The 23874-nt window shown below is 37.9% G+C and overlaps 1 protein-coding gene across 2 annotated transcripts in view; it reads right to left on the bottom strand.

Annotated features, from left to right (window-relative positions):
• Positions 1-587: 587 nt before the first annotated feature.
• The window catches only part of RCAN1 (regulator of calcineurin 1), a 39954-nt gene continuing 16667 nt past the window's right edge, over positions 588-23874 (bottom strand). Inside the window, exons 1-4 of one of the 2 annotated variants that reach the window (XM_057410091.1) lie at positions 8172-8424; positions 5892-6065; positions 4755-4914; positions 588-3345 (exon numbers count right to left, since the gene is read on the bottom strand). In XM_057410091.1, the coding sequence (XP_057266074.1) occupies positions 3182-3345; positions 4755-4914; positions 5892-6065; positions 8172-8258 (585 nt within the window). In that variant the 5' untranslated portion in view covers positions 8259-8424 and the 3' untranslated portion in view covers positions 588-3181. Of the gene's footprint in view, positions 3346-4754; positions 4915-5891; positions 6066-8171; positions 8425-23874 lie in introns of those variants that run through there. The other variant, XM_057410090.1, reaches the window with a different exon arrangement.

The following is a 23874-nucleotide window of genomic DNA, read 5'->3' as shown; positions in this document are numbered from 1 at the left end:
CTGCAATTTCAGATCACTTCTGTGTGTATAGAATGACTTCTTACAAACATCAACACTTTCCAGTTGTAAGTAAAGAAGAAACGATTTCTGTCCATATCAGGAGAGAAACCTCCAATGTATTTTTGCATAACGTGTTTCGTAACACAAAGACAGTAACTAGATAAAGCCATTTGAATGCTGGTATATCTTCATATTTCAAGAACTTTAAAAATAGAATTATTGATGCTGCATAAGAAAACTGGCAAGGATATTATGAATGCACAGGGATTACTATAGAATAGTGAGATGTTGATACCTTTATTAGGAAGCATGTCAATTTCAGGCACAGAAGAATCAGTTGTTCGTGGGAATATTCTGCACTGTATTTTATATCAATAAAAATATAGGAGACTCTCATAGTTTTCTTGAGATCATGCAAGACAAGCAGAGTGCTAGAAAGCTTTTTGCTAAATAAACTCTTTTGGTTGGCAAGGATATGACTTGGGACAATATTCTCACCTTTTTATTAAGTGAGAAGTGTTTGGAAGTTTAAAGTCCAGATTCTGGTGCAAAATCTTCAACTAGTTTCATGCATAAATACCACAACATTTACAAGAAGACAACAAAATATTTTAATTTAAATATGCTCAATACTATAGAACTGTATAAAATACCAACTAAGCATTCATTTGAACGTTAGAAAAAAAAACAAAATAAACCCAAGAAACAACAGGAAAAGCAAGCAGCACGCTGTAGTAATAACAGAAGGTGGCACAGCCCAGAATATACGACCAGAAATGCAGGCAAGTTACTGCTTCACAACTGTTGTTTGCAACTACCATCAGAATGGGAAACACACTGTAACCATCCCAAGACTTCCATGGTTTCTAGTGTCCACCTTGTTATGCAGATGCCAGTGTACTAAAAATGACAACCATATTAGTATTTAACATCATGTTCTTTTTGATTGAAAGGTAGCACTGATTTCTTCGGATTGCTAGGAAACAACCGCAACTACCCGGATTTCTAATGCAAAACAAATGCTTTAATTGGTAATCATAGAAAGATGGAAAAAGGACAGAACAGGAGTTATTCCAACAATTTTAAATTAAATGAAGTGACACACTAAGTCCAGCAGTAATTTGAAAAACATAGAAGAAATCTTGGAAAGGTTTAAAGGCAGTTGTAGCAAACCTACAAAGTTTCTCTCCTTTTTATTTATTTTGCATGTTAACAAGCAGTACATGTATCAAGCTGATTGTTACACCTTAGTAACACAAAATAATGTTATGCACCCCCATGTCCATAAAACATGGCTTCAGCAATACATGGCATTAGCTCTTCTTAACACTGTTAACACGGAGAGAATGCTACTTGAGTTAGGTCCAAGTACCAGTTTTTGTTTCAGGTCACAGGGCACACCACTCAAACCAAGATCATACTGCAGGTATTACTGAAGTTCAATATATTCCTGCTCTCTGTAGTTGCAGGGTATCAATCTCTGTTTTGCTTAGTATTATAAAAGGCCTTCAGTAACATTGCACCACAGCTTGGAATGGTTTCATTACCTGTTTTTTAAAAAATACATTATTTATTTAAAAACCAAGGTGTGAACCTGGGCATTTCAGTCAATGTTTGCTTCAAATGGCACAGAATGGATGTCCCAGCTACAAAACACTTCCTCAGACCAACTCTGGCAAAAGCAAACAGAGAATCATTCTTTCATGTCTAAAAACATGTCGAGAGGCTTCACACATCTCCTTTCTAAAACTGTAAGTTACGTATTTCCCCAGATTTCAGTTAGTTACTATCTCTTAAAAAAAAAAGAAAAAGAAAAAGAATCCTGAAATCTATTTCAAAGTGAGGATCTCCATTTAAAAAAACAAGTAGTAAAATACACTTTTGTCTTCTTTCTTCCTCTGAACTTGTATGCCATGGGCTTCTGTCGTTTAACACTAACATATAAAAAGCCCTAAAGCTTCTCCAACAGATACCCATTACTTAAGAATGCAAGATTACTTGGCATTAAACATTTCTAAATACCAGCTTATTTTGGAAGCAAAGCTAAGAAAGATTTTATTTATGGACATAGAAAGCCAGTAGAAAAAGGTACAAGTGTGTAGCTTGTAGAACAGTTCACATCGGGAATGAACGAGGAAAAGGCACTCCATCTCTCTTTGCTGTTCTACACACTGTGTGCAATTTTTCAATTACTGTTAAACCTTTGCTCACAAGAATGCAGATTCACATACTGAGTAGAGTTCACATCTCTCCAACATCATGGTTTTCACTGAAAAATTACATTGCTGTGAATATGCAACATTAGCTTTATTTATACATTTAAAAGTACTTTTTTTCCAAATGAGAAAGTCAAAGCTACCAAACTAGACGTTATTGAAGATATAAATTATTTGAACTTAAATAATTTAAAATTAACTTGTTTAAACAACTTTCCTATTGCACTTTTTCCATTGCGTTGCCAGATAAAACCCTACATAGGCATTTAAAAGGTTAAAATTTTAAAAGCACAAGTTACATAGCACCAAAATAAGGTGCTGAAGAAATCTTATGCCTGCTGGAAAATAAGTGCCAATAAAAACAAATATAAATATATATGTATATACACATCTAGTAGTAAGTCCAGGATGCTGAGATAATAAATACTTCAAATAATTCCCCAGATTTCCAGAAACATGTGAGAAACTATAGAAAATGCAAAGTTACTTTAGAAGACCAAGAATACACATGCACAAAATCTATTTTAAGAAAAAGGTTTAGAGTTCCCATACTTTAATCTTTAAAACCAGCTCTGTTATCGCTATGTACTCCACACAATGACTAGCCTATTAGTTTGATGATTTTTGTGAGTCAGAACAAAGAAAGCTTCCCCCAGCTGCTTTATAATGGAAGAGCTTATAGCACCCCCCCAAAAAAATAAACCTAGTTTGTCCTGTTATGTCTCAAAATGTCTTCTTCTGCCTATCTTTTGTTCCCAGCAATCTGGGAATACCCTCATGGCATCCATCAACTTGCAGCATCAAGAGTAAGGATGAAACTTCCTATATTTTTTCTGAGCAAACTTATATTGGAATTTCTCCTATTATAACTGCTGCTGTTGCCACCAAACCTGTGACCTGCTGTTTCCACAGTAAATTTTCCCCTTGCATATGTCTACTTGCAACCTTGGAAAAACAACAGCAGTTCAACTGAAATGGGTAGGAGTATAATCTGGCCGTCTCGTCTGAATAATTTTTGGTTTGGGTTTCTTTGTTTCTTCTTCCGTATCGTTTTCCTGGTCACTCTCACATACGTGGACGACAACACTAGGAGTAGTGTCAGTTGCAGCATGTAGCTCATACTTTTCTCCTGAAAGTTAAAATATTAGCAAAACTTGTTAAAAAGCATCCATTCTGTAGAGAAGTATGAAAGAAATTGAGAAGAGGAATACATAAAAATGCATAAGTAATACCCTTGACAACAATCTGATGCCACAAGGCATTAGATGGTGCAGGCAAGTGCATTGCCAATAGTCACATTTACCACTCCAAAATATTTTGGTTCTGTTTTCAAATCAACATAGCTCAGCTGCTTGCTTAAAAGCAAGTTCATGTATATTACCCTAGGTATTCAAGAAAGCATTCTACATGAGCAGTTGTAAGTCTCCTTGGTGGGTTTTTGTAATTTTAAAGCTTGCAAGATTATCTATCCACTGTACCACATTCAGGAAGACTTGGTTTTCCTGAATGACAGCAAAACCACAGGATCTTCCTTCCCCCAAAAAACTTTCAGTTTAAGAAAGCTGGATACAGCTCTTCCCACTTCACACAGAGGTGCTCTAACACTGTTCTGGCATTCTGTGGAGGAGCAGAGCTAGTTAGCAGGCTTCATGCACATCTAATGTCAAACACTCATATAATACAACCAGTGTGTAGAAGTGCTATGATACAAATTTTATTGAACACTGATCTGCAATCTAGTTTTTCAGTAATAAAAGAATTGCTTTTATGTCTAATCTTACATTATGTCAGGGAAAGGGCAAACTATTTCCTTTCACCACTTCCCTGATCAGCTCCCCTGAATTTTTTTCCTTGTCACTTTATACTCACAACCTCTCAGTGGAAAGAACAGTCTCCATTAAGACCACTACAGTGATATGCACATCAGCTGTTCAGAAGAGCTAACACCTGTGGCAAGCAGCACACTCTAGTGTGTCAAGGCTCTGAAGTGGTCTCTGCTGTTTCCCTCAGAATTTCATGAAGAGGAACTGGTGCAACAAGTAGCTCCATAGAGGAAAAAGCTCTCGCCTCCAGTTCTTCAGAAACACACAAGCCATTGTGCTAGAGTAACCTCACTTGCTCCTTGGTACCAAGTCATTAACTCCATATTCCAACATCACGATCAAGAGGCAAGCTTTACAGAGCTCAACATTCACAATATACATGAAAAATCTCATAGGAAAAAGGATCACAGATCTGTCAATGAGCTTACTGCAGGGCATGTCAATAACAGAGCTTTCAGGGGGAAAAGGACCAACTTTTACTGCTTAATAAGCCCTTAAGTATTTAAGATCTCCTGGCATCTTTTTGGTATCGCTAAAACTTAAAAGGAAACTTTTAATTACTATGTGTGTATGAAACTACCGTTTACTCATACTTCTTTTCTGACATCTCAAGTTTACATGGTTGAGAGTAATTAACTCAAAAAGTTCTAGAAATTTAGACAGTTTAAAAGGTGGTTTACTCAAACAAAATTCTAGTATTTCTACTCCTCCTTACCTGGTCCTAACTTGGAGATAGCATACAAAAGGTCATAGTTAATGACTGGAGTAGCATCTTCCACTTGCTTCCAGCCAACAGGTGGAGAGGCAGGAGGTGAAATCAAAAACTGTTTGTCAGGATTCGGTGGTGCCAAATGTGAGCTTCCAATGTGCAAAGTCTGGAAAAAGCAATAAAAGCCAATGCTGTTTCACTATTATCAATGAATCCATCATTCATGAGCAGTTTTAAGGTTTGGATAGATGTGATGCTGTAACAGGCACTCAAGGTGGCAGCACGTAACTATATTATTGAAGAGAGCTATATGAAAGACTCAGTATACAAAATACAGACAAGCCACCACATTCATTAACTCTGATGAAACATGCAATGAATTATGCACATCCACATCTTATCACGGATTTCTACAAGAATTTCACCAGAAATTATCTGCCCTTAAAATACTGAAGTAGGAGGAAGCTGGATATGGGCTTTAAGGCCTAATGACAAATGGTGTTGAAACTCATTACCACAAGTGAGAGTGGTGAGAATTCTAGAAGGTATATAAATAAACTGGCTCCTTCAGGACTGTCCCTAGGGACATCTGAAACAGACACACATAGATTAATTTTCCCATTTAATTTGCGGAGGAAAATACACAGCAGCTACCAAAAAAAACCCAGATTACCAGAACCTGAGTTTCACCTCTTTAGCAGCAGAGCTAGCCAGCTATACAGCTGCACTGATAGTGATCTCCAAGTGCACACATGTGCTAAACAAACGATTTGCAGCAGTGAGAGCAGGATCACCAGGTAGTCCTGAACCTGCAGCTCTCTGGATTCCCTCAGATACTGCTTGAGCAAGCATGTGTGTAAGGGTGTACTGCTGGCAGAGCTACTTTCCCCACCCCATGAACTCCTTTAACTGTGCTGATTACTGTCATCTACTCCCTTTCCCCCAGATTATCAAAACAATACAGAGGGAGACATAAATGCGAAGTATGCAACACCTCCAAATACTTGTAGCTTTGGAATAACCTGTGATTCTCTAATCAAACTGAAAAAAATTAAGTGTTCATTAGCATGACTGAAGACTTGTCGAAACTTATCAGGGTTAAGTTATGCTTTAGTACTTTGTAAGGATAATCACAAGACTCACCTGAGCAAAATACAGTTTTATTTCCTTTCCAAGGAACTCTGTCTTGTGCAACTGGATTCTAGCATCTGCTGCAGATAAAGGGTTACTGAAATTTATTCGTACTCTTTTGAAGCTCTTAAAATACTGAAAGGTGATATCTCTGTCGAATGTTCTAAACAGTGATTCAAATTTGGCCTGAAAAGAAAGGACCAGAGAAGAAAGTTAACAGGCAAAACACTACAATTTCTTTAAAGAAATACAGAAATAAACTGCAGTTACCAGTAGCAGCATACTACTACTCTTGAATATTGATCTATTTATAACAGCTTAGATTTAGTTTTCTTCTCTCTTTTTATAACAAATTTGTTTAACCTAGCACTTGTTGTTTATATAGCAGCTTATTTCTTCTTTACTGAAAATGGATTATTATTAGTGTTGGACATGATACTCTGAGTTAGTGACACAAAGAAATAACAGTATTGGTAACAAATTGAAAAGAAATGCTTGCCTTATAAAATTAATATACAAAAAAAAGTCTGTCAGGCACATCTTTGTCTGAGAATGCAATTTTCAAGGAAACCAACATGACAGTTTTAATAGAAGAAAATGTAAAAACCAAAAAACCACCAACAAAACAAAACATATTTGCAACGTAAATGTTATTTTTCTGCAGTGTCTCAGCATGCATAATAAAGTTCAGGAACATCTCCTGTTTTAATAGCTGCTACTTTAAGAAAATTAACATACTCTTAACTGCACTCTGGTTTTACAGCCTCTTCTATTTTTGGAACTGAATTCCAAAAAAGCTCTCACTATCTTTCCTAAAAAAATCTTCAGGATGAACCATACAGCTTCTAAAGTACCTTTGGCACGTTCCTTGTTTTGACTGTATGGTAAGAGCAGGAACTGGACCAAAACCTTATACATTCATAGATCTGCAGCTGTCACTTTGCTGTCCTATCTTTGTAAGAGACTGAAACACCTTTGCCATCAGCTGGCTATTTTCATTTTAAGCTTTAGGTTTGTGCTCCTAGGGCATCTATGCAAACCTGGCTATTTTTCATATCATTTACATGAAGAGTGCTTCCAGTCTTACTTTATGATGCCACACAAAAAGATGAGAAAGCAGCAGGAGGTTCTGAAGCTGCCATGCTTTTGCAAAGTGTTTCACGCTCACCCTGAGAACACAGTAACCAGTCACAAGCCTTTTTTCAGTGATGGCAATAGATCAGACATTCAGATTTCAGGTATTTTTTTCTCTTCATAAAAGCTTACTAGAAGATCAACACAAAGCCAAAATAAACAAGTAAGTAAAATCACACTGCCTCTTTTTTTACTGTTACGCTTTGAATTAGTAGGGAAAAGCAACAAACACTACATAAGAAGGCAGCGATTACTTCAAAATTTCATTTTCCTTCCTGAAAAGTTCTGTTTCACAGACTCTCCACAGCCGTGTACAGAACCACTACGTATCAAAGATAAAGTATCAGAGCTGTCCTGCTTCTTGCTGAGCTGCACTTAAGCTTCTTCAAAACGAGCTCTGAAACAAGGCGAGGACCCTCTACACACAAAGCCTGTATCTGTTAGCCTCCTATACTCTGAGAGCGCTGGATGCAACCACGAAAAGTAAGTAAAACCCACACTAAGTTACATTTTAAAGTTCCCATTCAACACAAATTGAGAGAGTACCTGCAAGATTTGTGCAATATATATATATATATTTTTAAACGTGTGATTCTAGAGGTCATAAGTGTCGTGCTAGCAATACAACAGTAAACAAAATGTTATTTTCATCCCTAAGGTATCCTAGCAGTCAAAAATTCCCTGTATCAGGACTGGATTACTTACATTATGTTAATTCTAATCAGTTAAATATAAACCTGAGAGGACTTCTTATAGTTTTAACATTATGCTCTTAGCTACAGTGCCAGCCAAAAAAAACAACACCATGGAAAGTATAAAGTGTGCTATAAATTATGTGAAACTTACCACCAAAATCATACTTTAAACATCTGCTGAAAGCACATACACAAGTGAAGAGTGCTCTATACAGACAGTCAAAGAAGTCTGGAGGTAAACTTCTGATCATTTTCAAACCCACGCAATTTAAGTGACAGTAATTTCCAGAGTTCGTAATTCATGTCAGAGCATACTGTTGCAGACTTCTAAGACCCAAGACCCTTACATCAAACTGAAATTTTCTCACAAGTCATAAAGGTATCAAGGTATTTTAGAGAATTTGAAACAGCAGCTACATACTTCAGTAGTTCACAGGAATAAACCACAAAAGATAGAACATACCCTTGTTTCTGCTTGATTGAAGACATCGCTATCTGCCACGCACGCAATCAGAGAACTAAAACTGTAGTTAAAATTTCTGAAATGCATTTTATGCTTCACTAAAGCAATGCTTGCTGCTCCGCAAGAAGCCGAGGACTTAAGGAAGCCGTTGGTCCTGCAGGCAGCGTTTATAAGGGAAACAAGTCCAGCCCCTCAACGAAAAAAAAACAAAAGGAAAGCAAAAGAAAGGTTTCAGAGCATCCTGTATGTGACAGCGAATTCCTGAACAAAGTCCTGCATGCTTTGAGGCAGTCGGGAACAAAATGTAAGCTGCGACTGGAAAGAGGTGACGTCAGCACATTAGTCAGCTTCCCTATGCTAATTACCAGTGCTCGGGAGGATGGAAAAAACAGCTGAGGTTTGCACAGCAGCTGCTTTCTCGAGCCTCTTGCAGCATAGTTTCCACTGGTAGTAATTCCATTCAGCACTCAGACAACATGCTCTTCACTGGAATGGGACAACCCATCTTAAGATGGAAAATGTTGCTGCTAAAGGACCAAAGTCTAGAGTAATAGGCTGTAATTAGCCAGGAGGAAAATTGCAAGACTTCGGAATGGAAAACAAATCCCTCAGGTCAAGAGCTTTTGGTAATTTTGTGGAAAAATACACAGACTGATATTTAGAGATTAGGAGGAATCGATTTGGGAAAATACTTTTTCCCCCATTACAGTGAGAAGTCTTTTTGAAGCTTTCTTCAAAGCAACTATACGGACTAATTACCATTCTCACTTTATTAAAAACCTCATTTCGAGCTTCATAAACTGCTGAGACTTTTTGTTTGGGGATTTTTTTTACTTTTCTTTAACCAGGACATCACAAGAAATCTGGTGGCAGTGTTTTAAGAGACACCCTGAACTACTGACAGTAGCGATGAGGCATGAAACCTACATTTCTGGCATTTTGTGGTTTATCCATATCCCAGCTTCAGAACATTTCCCACAAAGCAGCATAGAACAGGCTTTTGTGGGGGGAGTTTTGGGGTTTGTGGTTTTTTTTTTTTTGCCTTAAAAAGAAATAAAAAAAAAATAGTCAAGAACTGTTTAAAAACTCGGTAATATCTGAAGTAATTCACTAAGTTTAAACTGAAGCTCTTACAAGCTATTTGGAACTCTCCTTTTCAGCTTCAAATCAAAGTTTATAATAAAGTCAAAAATCCTAAGTGCAATTTAGTTCATGTTACTGTACGGGGCTCTGACAGAACCATATTTTTATGAAATACTTGCAGACAGTCATAATTTTAAAACCTTATTTCATAAATATTTAATCATGGGCAACTACTCACATGAATAGCCTCTTTTATTTCCAGTGGTTCTACTTACTTGCTCTAAGTTAAAGATGCTTATTGTGCCACAGTCTAAAATTCTCCATTTACCAGCCAAACTCTCTGCTATTGTAAAGTTACCTTGGTGTGAAAGAGTACTCAGACCAACTTCCTAGCACCTTTTCTTAGAAGCCCTTGAAAATAAGCTCAGCACAAGAGAAGGTGCTTGGAAGAACAACTCAACAATTGGTATAGATGCTGTCATGGAGATTAAAATCAACTCTGAAAGACAGCAACAGGTAACAACCCTCCACAGTTCTCCAGGACCACCTAACATACTGGGTACCTGAGGGACAGAAAAGATAGGGAGAAACAGCAGCTCCCTTCTTCCCCCTGACCTCCCAGGAAGATGGGATGCAGTGGCTATCCAGCTCCTCAGCACTACCAAGATCTGGACTGGGCGCACATACAGTGAGAACACTTCCAAGCCCATGACCTGTACCCAGAAACACAGATACCTGATGACTCATAAACAGCCATCATGCCAAGCAGGGAACCTGAACTCACACAGAAAATCATGCCGAGTATGTCTTGAATCCCTTGCCCTGGAATTAGGTCGTCAAGTGTCTTAAAGACTTCGGAAGTGGAAGCACCAAGTATGACTCTGTAGACCAGTGGTGAGGATGCTCATCTGGAAAATATGGCCATGAATCACCTGAGCACAAAAGGAAAACAGGCTTTCCACATCCTAGGTGAATGCTATAGTTTCTGATAAGAAAGTAAAGAAGGTCCCCCCCTTCAACCTGCTACTGAGTCAGTCATTTAGCATACTCTGAGGCTACCAAGCTGCCTGCATCACCTCTGTGGGTGACAGGCAGCAAGAATATTTGAGCCTCACAAGGCCTACACAGGAGGCAGTCACAAGCTTCTGAAGCCTTTGGCAACCTAGCTGCAGACCTTTATATAGCTAAGTGTGTCAAAGCTTCCTAGGAGTCCAGTGGCTGTAAAAGTCTTCAAAAGCCCCGTTTTGGACTTCACAGCTTAGAGTAGGATAGGTAGATGTCATGTACTTGCATTCCTTTGTAACTATAGACTGAGACTTTTATGCCCAGATCCCATGAAGAGTTAAGATATTAAAAATACCTCTGATTGCTATCCTCAAGGCCACCTACACATTACTGGGACCTAAAGAAAATTAGTTTACAAGTCTTTCAGATATAACCGTCATCTAAACCGGGACTGTAGCCTGCTGTACTGCTGTAAACAAACCATCTCTTTTTGAGAACATCTAACATGTCACAAAATGGTTTTTCACAGTCCTCTCTGGATGTAAAATAAACATTGAGTCTTCTACTGATACATACTAGGTCTTCCCTTTGCCCAGCTAAAAGGACAAAGAAAATAAAGCAGTCCTAATCTGTTCTATTTTACCCTTAATATTTTTGCTAAGGTTGCATTACCAGTCTCTCTTAAAGAAACAACTTGAGAAAAAAAAAAAAAGATGGAAAAAGATGGTTGCACACTACTCCATTCACAACACAGAATAAATTGAGAATTAGTATTCTGTGGGAGGAGAAATCCCTTTGAACTGGTATAATATCCTTAGTGCTATTCTTGATTAGAACAAAATTGCAGTCCACAGTGTTTCAATTAGTAGATTTAAGGCAGCAGCACTGTGTTGCGAGCCCCCAGATGTACCCTGGAAACGAAGAGTCAAAGTTACAAGGCCACCATTACAAAATCCTGTCAGTGTTGCAGTGTTTCTCCTGAGGTGTTCAGGTGCTGCAACATTTGCTAACCACATGCTAAGAGTCTGGAACAAGAACATGACAAGACTATCAGAACTCCTGGATATGATGTTCTGATACAAAAATCAGAGTACAGTTTCTTCCTCATCTTCAAAGCATTTGCTACTTTTTGTCGTCTCTTTGAGACTCCCTAGTGACCTACAGAAAGAGAACGAGGGCAAGATTACCTGCTTTAAGATACATGCTATCATCTAGATACCAAATAAACTTCTGATACCAAATAATACAAAGGTCATCAGTGCAATGGGATGCTGCTGTACTTCAGGCAACAAGACTCAGAGAAACCAACCTGGGCAAGAATAGTGTGACGTGACGACACAGTCAGCCCTGCTTTCTCAGGTTTCACCTTTGCCTTGAAAGGTACACAGATGCCAGGGCTTAAGTTTTAAAAGTTGAGTACTAAAACCTGCAGACAAGATACTCAGTGCAGACCTAAAGTACTCCCTAACATCATTAGCACCTGACAGATCCTCCACTAGTAGCACTTCCCAGGCAGAGAAATTCAACAGTGACCATTTTTTAATTACTTCTGGAGGTGAAAGGAGAAACTAGGATTCAAATGAGCATACAGAACAGCGGGAACACAAGACGACTGAATGCCATAAACAGTTCTATAATTTAATCTCCACATGCAGTAAAATAGGTAAGGCATAGCAGAGGAGGAAGTGAGACCACAGAAGTTGGAAAAAGGTAAGTCACAAAAATGACTGTTCATTGCCTATCACTACGTTAGCAAAGCTAACAATCAGAGGAAGAAAATTAACATCAAAATAAATGTGTTGGTAATTCTGTAAGCTAATAAAATGATCACCTGTGAGCTATAAATCAGAACAATGTAGTCCATTCTTTTCTCTCATCCCTGGCAGACTTTTAGAATTGCCCTTGGAGGGTGCTCTTCACATAATCCCTGTGTTCCCTCTATATATACTTGCTGATCTTTTGCTATCAACATATAGTTTCTATTCCTGTCTTCATGTTAATTATCTTGCCTTAGTCCTTACTTATGACAGGGATAAACATCTTGAAGATCTTGAAGTTATCCAGAATGAATAATCATACTGGTTTCATTTTCCTAGTGGCTGGGAGAGGGAGGGGCAGACAGGGGATGGGCTTCCAGAACCATCCATGCATGTCTAGGGTCAGTAAGCTCTGCTCTGTGCCAGCATGCACCTGAGTTCAGACAACCTTCTAACCTGTGCTGCTCTGTCAGCACATAGTATATGTCTGCATGGGACAGGCACGCTGAAAGAGAATGGGAAAAACTAACAAACATTCCTTTATAGAACATAACACTTACCTAGAGCATGGATTCAGCATGCTTTCAGGTAAACAAAAAATTCCCAGAACTCAGGGCCACTGGAAAGGCAAGTAAGTTTAACACATGAAGGGCTAATGAGCAAGTCCTTGACTGTGTATTTTTCTTTACTGCCTCTTAAGTGTGCTCTGCAAACACTGCCATCAAGGAATAGTAACATTCTCCATCATGAAAAAAATCTTCTTTTCCCTGCCCTTGCATTCAAGAAGTGGGTTATTATTATGTGGATGTTTGTGTTCTGGGGTTTGTTTTGTTTTGAAACTTACTTGGTGAGCAAGAGGAGTCACATCAGTGCTGGCTGGCTCAATCAAAGAGCTAGGAGTGAGTGCAGTGAGTTAAGACACTTGCCTTAAAATGTCTGTACAATTCTTAGGATCATTTTACTAGCCAAAAATGAATCAGCTTCCTGGGACATGATTTCTTTTTGTAGGTCTGACAGGATTTGTTATGAAGTAAAATTATCTGGCTGACTAATCATACTACTTTTTTCTCAAAAAAATCCTTCCAATAGCCTGAGCACAGGGAGACTGGCAACCTTAAGATCTAATTCAGAACACTGGAATAGATATACACCTACTCATGCAGTAACATAGCCCTTAACTGAGCCATACAAATTTCTCCCATGCCATGCAAACCCAGATCAGAAACACTGGGAGAAGAAGGGAGTCAGAATCTTCACACAACTGAAAACGTTAATGAACAGTTTCTTCTCTTTTGTGGTTAGGAAAACTAATTTTCCTAACTAAAGGAAACTAAGTTTTCCTAAGGTTGCATACTCGATTTTATATTCTATGCATTGATCAGATCATCAGAAAGACATTACAAGCAAAACGAGTGCATACACCAAGTTAGTACATCACCAGAGAAATAATCTGTAATAAACCACCTTTTTAACAAGCAAAAAAAAAGAATCTTTAATGTTACAAAGTAACTGCATGGATAGTATCTGCAAATGTATTTACAATAAAGAAATCACACAGAGCACAGCAATATAAACACACAAACTGGTTTTCCAAATAACACAGAGCTACGTGCAGGGTATTAAATCAAGGTAACACCCACACAATGACAAAATGGAAAAATGGGCATGAAGCATGGAGTTAAGACTGTCATCATCAGCTCCTCTCATTAACTTTGTTTATATCAGAGAACAGCAAACACATGACCACTTATGCTTACAAGTATTTTAGTCACTGAATTTCCAGTCATAAAAATAGAGAAAAAAATTTGTGCAGTTTTAACAAAATTTAAGCATCTGATTCCATATAACAGCCTACACAGAAGAAATCCCTACCTGTCTGTACTACATCAAGCTAGATCAAGTACTTGTATATAGAAACCATTTGGAAAAATTATCCAGCGGCTATAAAACTGAACTTCTGGACAGTACTTTCATCTCTAAAAAGGAACTTTCCAAAATATGTAAAAGCAAGCAAAAATGCTATGAAGATTCTGAACCTTTACTAAGATGGTACACATGCTTAAGATGCAAGACCCAAACACCTTTATATACGTAAAATTATATAAGGACAAATGCCAATCAAACAATTTTTTTTCAAAAAGCTATCTATTTTTCCTGTGTTTCTGTTTAAATTTATTAACTCATTTGTTTTAATTACAAAATTATCTACAGGTAATATATTCACAGTAGAAAGAACATACCATGAAACACCACACCTTTTTGCAGTGATTGCGTAAGAGGACTGAAAAAGGGAAGGAGAAAGTACTTGCAAATAAACATTTCTCCCACCCGCACCACAGAGAGATAATTTGGTTTCAAATAATCAAAACAACCTACAAGAAGATGCTTTTTTAAAGTGTACGAAAATACCTGAAAAAGACTGTCCAGCAATATTACAATTCAATCCATTACACGTTGGGGGTGGAGAGGGCTGCAAGACAAAAAAGTAAACCTACAGAATAAAAAGCCAAAGCCAAAGCCAAAGACCAAGATGATAAACTTTAACTGAAACAAATGTAAACAAGATCGCTCCCGTGGCCAGACATAGTTGCAGTGTTGATTATTTATTTCTACTTAAGGCGGAAAAGGGAAAGAAAAGGCGATGAGGACAATAGTACAGTCTATAACTCGTAGGGGAAGTGGTGTGCATGCCACATTAGAAAAGGCTAACTAAGGAAAGGGAAGGGCAGGAAATCCTTAAACAACTCTTCTAACTTAAACTTGTTGAAGGCTTCTATAAATATAGATATCTATATAAATCCTTCCCTCAGAGTGGAGATTTAAAAAGGGGAAAGAGGAAAATTCTCAAAAGATCATCTATATTTATTATGAGCTAAAAAAGAACAAGGGCTTTTAAACCAAAATGTGTTAATAGGCCATTTTTGCCTGCTTTAAAATAAAGCATCTGTAAACTATTTACAGCAAAATTGAAGGAAGTTGTTTGTTAAAAAAATGTTCCCACCCTGCAAAATACAGATAGTATCCCATAAGCACTGTGTACTTAAGGAAATGTGTGTATTCTTCCTATCACTATAGCTAGGAAAAATTATCAGGAGTCTGACCTTTTCAAGGTTATCTGAATACCAGTGTGGGGAAAAAAAAAAATCCAGACAGTAATTAACAGGTAGATTTGCAAGATGAAGCCATTTAAGAAAGGAAGAAGGGATATGCTACACACCTTAGCTATTAAAACAGCCTTGAGATTATTTCTTGAGTGAGGAGGCACCTTCTGAAGATGAAGAACACTTTGGTTTTGTAAAGAGAAACAGCTGTAAAGTTATTTATAAGTTGGATTCAGTGGAGGGAAAGGTCCAGGGGATAGGGCACATGCTGACAGTGAGATCCATGCATTCCTTCAGCACGTCACACATTTCTGACACACACACAGCTGGAGTGCTGCACTCCAATGCTGCCTCTGCACATTGCCCACGCATTAGGGTGAGCTAAAGGGCACTGAGGAATATTGGTGCTGGACCTGTACACTGATATCTAAAATATGCCATGTTTGAAGGCTGAACAGAAATGGGCCTTTAATGTTAACCTAGATATATTTAAATGTTGACAGTGATGTAAATAGAACTATCTTCAGCAGCTGAAACAACTAGCAATGAGGAATAAAAGTTTTTGGAAGACTATCGCCTTGTGACAGCTTATAAGAAAGATGTAGCAAAAGACACAGAAATGAAAGTTCCCCAGACCTTTCTGATGCTAAGAGGGAAAGAGACCCCAGGAAGTGATCCAGCAGTGTGTCACAATCCAGTCCCACAACTGAGAGCATTTTATTCAAGCCCTATTGAGCTGAAGCCAGCGTGGTCAAAGCTCGCCAATACCAGATGTTTCAGCATCAAGCACACACTTCCAAAACTCCCTTTTTTCCACCCTGGAGCCAGAAGCAGCATCCACAACATAAATGAAAAATGCTAACAGAACACTGAACCTAAACTTGGTTTATGATTTAAAAAAAACCAAACCAGTAAGTTATGATCTGTTCTGATCTATACACATGTAACTACAGTGATGAAGACACGGTACGTTTTACAAAACAGGATATTTTAAAAACTAAATTTTGAGATGACTGGGCAAGGTTATGATCCAGATTCACATACTGAAAACTCCATCTTCTAAAACCTTATATATATAATACGTTATACTAAAACCTTCATGTCAGCATCCTAGTCTTAAATATTGCTTGGGGGGAAAAAATATTTGTTTGGCTTTCTGGCTTTATGACACACACACTGATCATCACAGCAGGATTAAAAGGCAGGTGTCGTTTTTGGTTCAATGTACTTCCAGATCCATTGGAAGTATTCTAACAAAAACCAAAAAAGTCAAGTTATTTTTATCTCACTTTGTACATTCTAGATAATGAGGAATATCATGCTAAAAGGTCAGTACAGAGGAGAAACAGTAGAAGGAACAAATCTGTGTCAGCTTATCTTTATTCCCTACTCAACATCTAATCAAGAGTTACCATTATAAAACATGAATCAGTGCATAGTAAAGCCTCAGATAAACAAATTTAAGAAACCTAATGACTTTTTCTTTAAGCAACCAAGGGTTTGCCTTCAGATTTGTTCTGACATAGCAACATATTGTTTTAGTGGTTTCCAGATGCATGACCAAGGTTCTCTGATGGGTATTTCAGATCAACTGGTTAGACAAATAGTTCCAAAGTCCTTTAATGCAAAAAAAAAAAAAACAAACCACATAAATAAGTCTGAAGCCAGCTGTCACTTCTCCTGATGATATTGGAGGCTCCTAGGAGCATGCCATCAACCTGTGTTTTGGTGCCATGCTGCTCTTAGTAGCAACCTGTGAGACACCATTAACTCTACTCCTCCATTCCACAGACTGCACTGCAGTATGACAAGTCTGTAATGTTAAGCGAAAATTGCGAAACAAGTAAGAGACATCTGATGGTGGAAATCAAAACCCAGTCATTCTTATCTAACTGTACTCAAACAGAACCAGAGCTTCTGAGCTGCAATGAATCTTCCACAACCACATTTGGGCAATCAGATCAGCTCCCCATGACAAGTTAAAACAGCTGTAAGCAGGGAAGAATATAATAATATTCACTTCTCAGCTCCACCTGTATTCTCCTATTGGAAGGTCTTGAAATTCTGCCATTTGGAGTTTCTCCAGAACAGATGCACACTCCTCAAGGCTAAAGACAGTAAAAAAAAAAAAGCAATTTCAGCAATCACTGCAATAAACACTTTATTTACACCCCCAGCATAACAGCAACATACCTTTACTCAAACCAGTAAGTAGCCTTGGTGGTCCCTCCTCCCAGAGGCTGTTTCTTTGGTAGAATTCTGGGAATCTGTGTGTATTCTTAAACCCAAAGTCACAGCACACAGGTGTCATTCTGTGGACTACTCCCCCTCACAGAGGGAGTACAGCTGATCCAAAACCTTCAAGAGCTATTATTACTATGATGACATTTGCTGAAGCAGCATACTGGCTTGCCTACAGTTTAATTACTTTACAACAACTTTGGAACATTTTCCACTGAATAAAAGAAATTGTGGAGAATGGTTTAGAACAGTCAGTCTTTCTTCACAGGATCTCCAAAACCCATGAGACAATTTTGTTCACCGTTTAATCAATAATTCTTGTAAGTTCCAATCTTATTTCTTCTCCCTTCAATTAAAAATTTTACCTATTAAAGACATGTGAATAGCAAACCATGCTTGCTCCAATGAATGCCAGTTAACCTAGTAATTTTCTTAATCTTAATTCAACAGCTTTTCACATGACAAAAGAAACAAAACAATACTTTCAGAAGGTTACCTGCACCTACTGCTGCTATTTCAAAAGGAGAACAAAGAAGAAATCCTACTCAAATTAGTTCTTAATACAATTTAAAACATTTATTTGAAGTCTTAAGCTATGGCCTACACCCTGAAGCTATATGCCCTTTCAGCAGAAAGCCACAATGCCAAGGGATCCAGAGTTTTGACCACAGAAGTGTGCATTACCTGTGGATGTCAGCGAGGCCTCTATGAAGCCAAGTCTGACTTCAGTGATTTCTCTGGATACAGAAACTATCCACTCCACAATTACTCCACTGAGGGATTACAAAAAGATTCAAGTAACCCACTGATGATTTTTTTTTAAGCACAGATTCCAAAAGCACTGCCAAGAAGGAAAGTAGCTGTTTCGCTGAATAGACTCTTACAAGATTTATTTTTTTAAACAGGACCTTAAAATATAGGAACTGTAGTCATGCTTGCATTATGTAGCCCACATATGTTCAGACAGAATATAAAGAGCTGTGCTCTGTCACAGAAGGGCTATTTACAGTTTCAATGCGTGATAGTTTTCCAGCCAGCCATCTGAAAAATAAATACCTACAGTGTGCTTATTCCTTCCTTGGAAAAATCCATGACTTACACTTCCATTTCCAAGCATTAAACACAAAATTCCTGTTCACTGACTGGTAACATAAAAGTGGTAATTTGGAAATTCCACTACAGAATATTTGAGTAATCAACTAGACTCATTTAGAAAATTTTCATATGGCAAGTATATTCCAAAATTTAAAGTCTTTTTTCAACATGCTTCCATTCCTGCAAGGAATTTACTCAAGTGATCCATAGTAAATGGATTACAATTTTGCCCTCATTTGAATATTCTGGAAGGAAATAAATGTTTTTATACCATGTATTTATTGGTAACTATTTTTCTACTCATATTAAAAACATAATTCCACTTGGAAAAATTAATAGAGTGCTTTTGCTCCCAAAAGTTTGCAAAATTGCAGTGACTAAATAGAATAGTGGACTCATGGAGGCGCGGGATAGAGTGTCTTAAGACTTTATATGCTGAGAGCATTTTAGGAGAGAGAAACAAATTCTTTTTATAGTTAGAGATAACCAACTTCTGTTTAATGACGTTGGTTTCATTAAGAAAAATATTTTCATTAACAGGCAAAAACCAGAACAAGTAAATAAGAACTGAACAGCATTTGGTCAGTTGTATGGACTGATTATACAAACAGAGGCTAATAAAATATGCTAACACTTGTGCAAATTAGCATCTTAAACAGATCATGAATAAATCTGCTGAAAGAATTGAGCCCTCTACAGAAAAATCTCCAAGAAACCTCGCTACTTTGTTCAAGAAGTGACATTTTGGAAAAAAGGTGTTCAATTGAACTGAATAACTGTGATGCTTAGTTATCACCAATTCATGTAATGCCACCCAGAAGCCAGATCAGTGCTGGAATTCCTTCCTGCTCCTTTATACCTCAAAGCCTTCCTATACTTGGGAGCTATAAAACATTCAGTCCAGAGTAACTGGTGTCTCTCTGGAAAATACAAGAACAGAGCAAACAATATTTATGACTGCTGTATACCTAGGAAGTACATTAGAAAGCTCATAAAGTTTGTTCTCACCTGGAAAGCAGGAAACAGTCATTAGCTAACAGCATCTTAAAAGGTTAGGAATTTCTGAGGAGCACTCTATGTTCACTCAGAGGATTACTAAGAGCCTATAACCCTATATTCAGACATCATTCAGGGATAATCTCGTCAGGACATTACTTAATCCTTTAAAGAATGATCTGGAAAAAAGGCATTGTGTTTTACTTTGAAAGAGCCCCTTCATGCAAGTATAAATCCACAGAAGAAAAATGTCTCTTAAAGTGATACAGGGAGTTTTCTGTCATCAGACAGCAGGCAAGGAATGGACTGTATTGAGCCTCTAAAGTTTTAATAAAGTATGATACCAGGACAAAGGGTTAAGGGACAGAATTTGTGATAAGTGTTGCATGAAAATACCAGGGACTGGGCAGAGCAGGAAGACCAAGGAGGCAGCATGCAGAACTCTGCTGTCAGCTATTTTGCTTGGCAGAAGCCAGCTAGGCAACTTATGTGGGCTTCCACACAAGCTAGAACAAGTATCAGCAGATATCACAAGATGTAAAGAAGAGCAAATTCAAAACCTTGTAGAAGGTGATGACCAAGGACACAAATGCAAAGTAAGACAGACATTTGTTCCACCATCTGTGAAATATACTTCGTGTACAAAGGAATTTCCAAGCTTTAGGGGCTTGCTTATACTTCATGCTATAATAAAATTTTAAAAATTAAAATCATTGACGTTATCTTAAGGAAAAAAATATTTTGGTTTTCCATGTTAAGCTCAATGGTATCTTGTATGGCTACAAATTAATATTTTTAAGCTTTTTCTTGTAATCAAATTTCTTCAGGTGTATTTAACTGAAAATGAGGCACCCATCCACTTTCCAAAGAAATTCAAAGTTAAAGTTGCCTAAGTGCCATTCATTTACGTTATCCTCTTTCAGAAATAACCCATTAAGTTATCAAGACACAGTTCAGTGCAGCTGAACACAAAGTGAATGAAGCAGCTTTCACTTACTAAAGAATAAAATATTTCATATATCCCATTAGACCTAACTGGTCTAATCAAGAATATGCACAAGCCATTGTCTACACAGAACACTACCCCCACCCCCAAAAGAACCCCCCACAGCCAATTCCCCTCTCCTCTCCCTCCCCCCAAAAAGAAAACACCACCAAAGCCACAAAGAAAAAAAACAAAATCACCAAACAAAACCACAAAATACAAACCAATCTCCTAAACAGCCCCCAAAAGAACTTGAATGCAATCATCTTTGGTGGAACCAGCTCTCGTCAAGGAAGCGGAAGCAGCAAAAAGCGAGACTTTTCAGTCATTCAATACTCACAGCTTCTTATCTATGAAAGGATGTCAGTAAGTCCAAGCAACTCCCTTCCAAACACCAAGAGCTCCCCTAAGCTTTTGGATCAACAGCCCATGTTACAAAAAAAACTAGTGCAGGATTTGCTTCAAAGATGACTGAAAACTGTAATCCCTCACCCTATGCACTTTCTTTCTGGCATTTCTAGTATTCCCTTTTAATCTTATAACACTGTAATTGTATCACAGAATCATAGAATAGTTAGGGTTGGAAAGGACCTTAAGATCATCTAGCTCCAACCCCCTTGCCATGGGCAGAGATGCCTTCCACTAGACCGGGTTGCTCAAAGCCCCATCCAATCTGGCCTTGAACATTACCAGGGATGGGGCAGTCACAGCTTCTCTGGGCAACCTGTGCCACTGCCTCACCACCCTCACAGGGAAGAGTTTCTCCCCAATATCTAATCTCAATCTACCCTTTTCCAGTTTAAGCCATTCCCGCCATTCCCCTTGCCCTGTCACTACATGCCCCTCTAAAAAGTCCTTCTCCAGCTTTCTTGTAGACCCCCTTTAGGTATTGGAAGGCTGTTATAAGGTCTCTCTGGAGCCTTCTCTTCTAATTAACACTGTTCAGATCCCACCTGCCAGTGCAAAAAGCATGGAAGCTCACACACTTAAATGAGTTTGCATGGGTGAAACACAGACTGTAGACTTGGCTGGTAAGTATGCTGATAACCTGAAAAAAACATATTCTTTATGACCCAATAAAGAAATATTTGGTCAATTTACCATACATGAGGATACCATTTTCCATCAGTTCTCTGAAAAACAGTAATCAGTATTGCAGTGTATGTACATTACCAAGTCCGTAACTTCTGCAGTATCAATGTAGAAGCCTTCATTTCTATAGTTAAGTAATTTCAACTGTGCAAGTTTCAACTTTGTTTAGTTGCTACTCTGAAAGTAAAAGCCTGGCAGTCAAAGGAGAGAAGGCAAGTAATAGTTTCAGAAGACAGAGTGAAAACAGCCCCCCTTTTTAAACTATGACAGCAGGAAAACACAGGTAGAAGAGGCAAGTTCAGGATTAAATTCCCTGTGCATCTTCAAGACATGGTTTCCCCTCAAATACTCACAACCCGTCTGATATTAAATTTCGTATTTATTTCAAAATAAGCATTTTTAGAAAGCTATGAGAAAGTCAAACAGCAGCAACTGTAACTGCTTACTTTTCTAACTACACCTTTTTTATTTATGCCACATGATTTGTATAAAATCGTGGAAAGCTGCACTATTTCCCGATAGCAGAAGGCAAAGGGTGGTCACTCAAACATTTCTTTGACTAATTCATTCCACTGGGTTTTCCATAAGTGATTCATGGCTGTTCTCAACTTTCCTGGAAAACATTTCACAAAGTCTGCACAGTATGTAAAGCAGTATATTCACACTGTCTAGTTTCTAATTGTGAATCTTTTGAGACTCTCTAAAAGCAAACAGCATATTTTAGTGACTTCAATCTATCAATTATGATTTTGTTAAATCAAGCACTCCTATACCCTGAATAACTGCCATCATGGCAAACATGCAATTGCTTGTTTTCCTAAACAAGTTACTCAAGGCTTATGCACAGTTCTACTTTGACATGTAACTAGACTTAGTACATCCTTTAATAGCCAGTTTTATCCTCTCTTGTCCATCCTGATCCTGACATCTCTATTTTATGTCTTGATTCTGTTTCCAGTTAAAGTTAATACCATAACATTGCCACTTTCCTAAATGAAAGAAGGATCAAATCCTTATCTGTAAGCTCCTCTTAGAAGGGATTTGTTACTGTTCAGATGCTGCTGCCAAACCAGTAATACAACAAAAAAACCCAAACTATCAATAAACACAAAGTTACCTGTTTAATACAACTTAAGGTAAGACTATGAGGACGGCATACAACAACTTAACTTTATGACAACCTCAAAAGCCACAGGCTGTCAGACCTCAGTGAAAATACAAACAGTTCCTCCTCAAAGAGCACAGCTGCCAGCAGATCCGATATCCTTTTTAACAACCCATGAAGGGCTACTCTGTTTAAATAGCAAGACACTTATCCTCTACCAGTGAGCATGTGGGAAAACAAACAGTTAAATATATACATTTGAATGCCATATCTACAGACACTCAAACAGATCTGGGGTTTGCCAATCAATTCTTCTTAGCTCTTTATAGAAATGTGGTAATTATAAATACTGACCTGATTCAAAATTTAGGTGGAAATGATGTTCCACAGTGAGAAATTTACTTGGCCTCTTAAGAGGAGCATCTCTGAGGAAACCTTATTTCTTGGAGGATTCAGCAGAGAAGTCTTGACAAACTGGTATGAGGGTAGGTTGAGGGTGGAGAGTGGGGAGGGTGTTGGGGGATGTAATTTGATTTTGTTAAAAAAATTTGAAAATAAATCTAAATGCTTATTTTCAATGCTTATTAAAAAAAAAAAAAGAAAAAACCTAAACATACGAGTACTTTTCACTCTATTTTCTACCTATCCATAGGATATATAGGATCTCCACCATTAGGTGCACTAGGAAACAGGTTTTGGGAGGAACGGGGAGACTGTAAGCAAATTTAGCAAGAGCCTCTCTGAATACTTGCATCTTTTATTAAAAGTTTATTCATTTCTTGGAAGTCTCAACACTACAAACAGCTTGTTTAGATAGAGGGACTGAACTAATTACAAGTTCCCTGAAACTACTTGCTTGACTGGTTGCTAAAAATCCCTTGTGGTGTCAGTTCAACATAGCGCACATCAGTGAGGCCGACTTCAGTACTTGATCAAAGTTCTGGTTACCCTCTATCTGATCAAGCCTGAGTCAGGAGGGTACTACTTAAACAAATGAGTCTTCAAAGTAGTTCCCAGGACCCTCATCTCCTCCCATTTTCATTAAAAAATTTCAGGGAACTTAATTTTGTTTAATCTGTTTGTATGCAGATAAGCTCTGGGTATTGCAAAACTACTTGTAACGTCATGTTATTCGTATCTGTGTTGCTGCCTCTGTGTAATTTGAAGGGTAACAGGTTGATCTCTCTCACTAGTCTTCCCTGCTTAAAAGGGCAATTGATTACACAATTCCTCCCTTCCCAGA

This window comes from Pezoporus wallicus, unplaced genomic scaffold (genome assembly GCF_028554395.1).
Source record: "Pezoporus wallicus isolate ANWC-B61680 ecotype Strahan unplaced genomic scaffold, APGP_CSIRO_Pwel_v1 contig_7011, whole genome shotgun sequence".
NCBI lineage: Eukaryota > Metazoa > Chordata > Aves > Psittaciformes > Psittacidae > Pezoporus > Pezoporus wallicus.
This window is presented reverse-complemented; position numbering and strand designations above follow the sequence as displayed.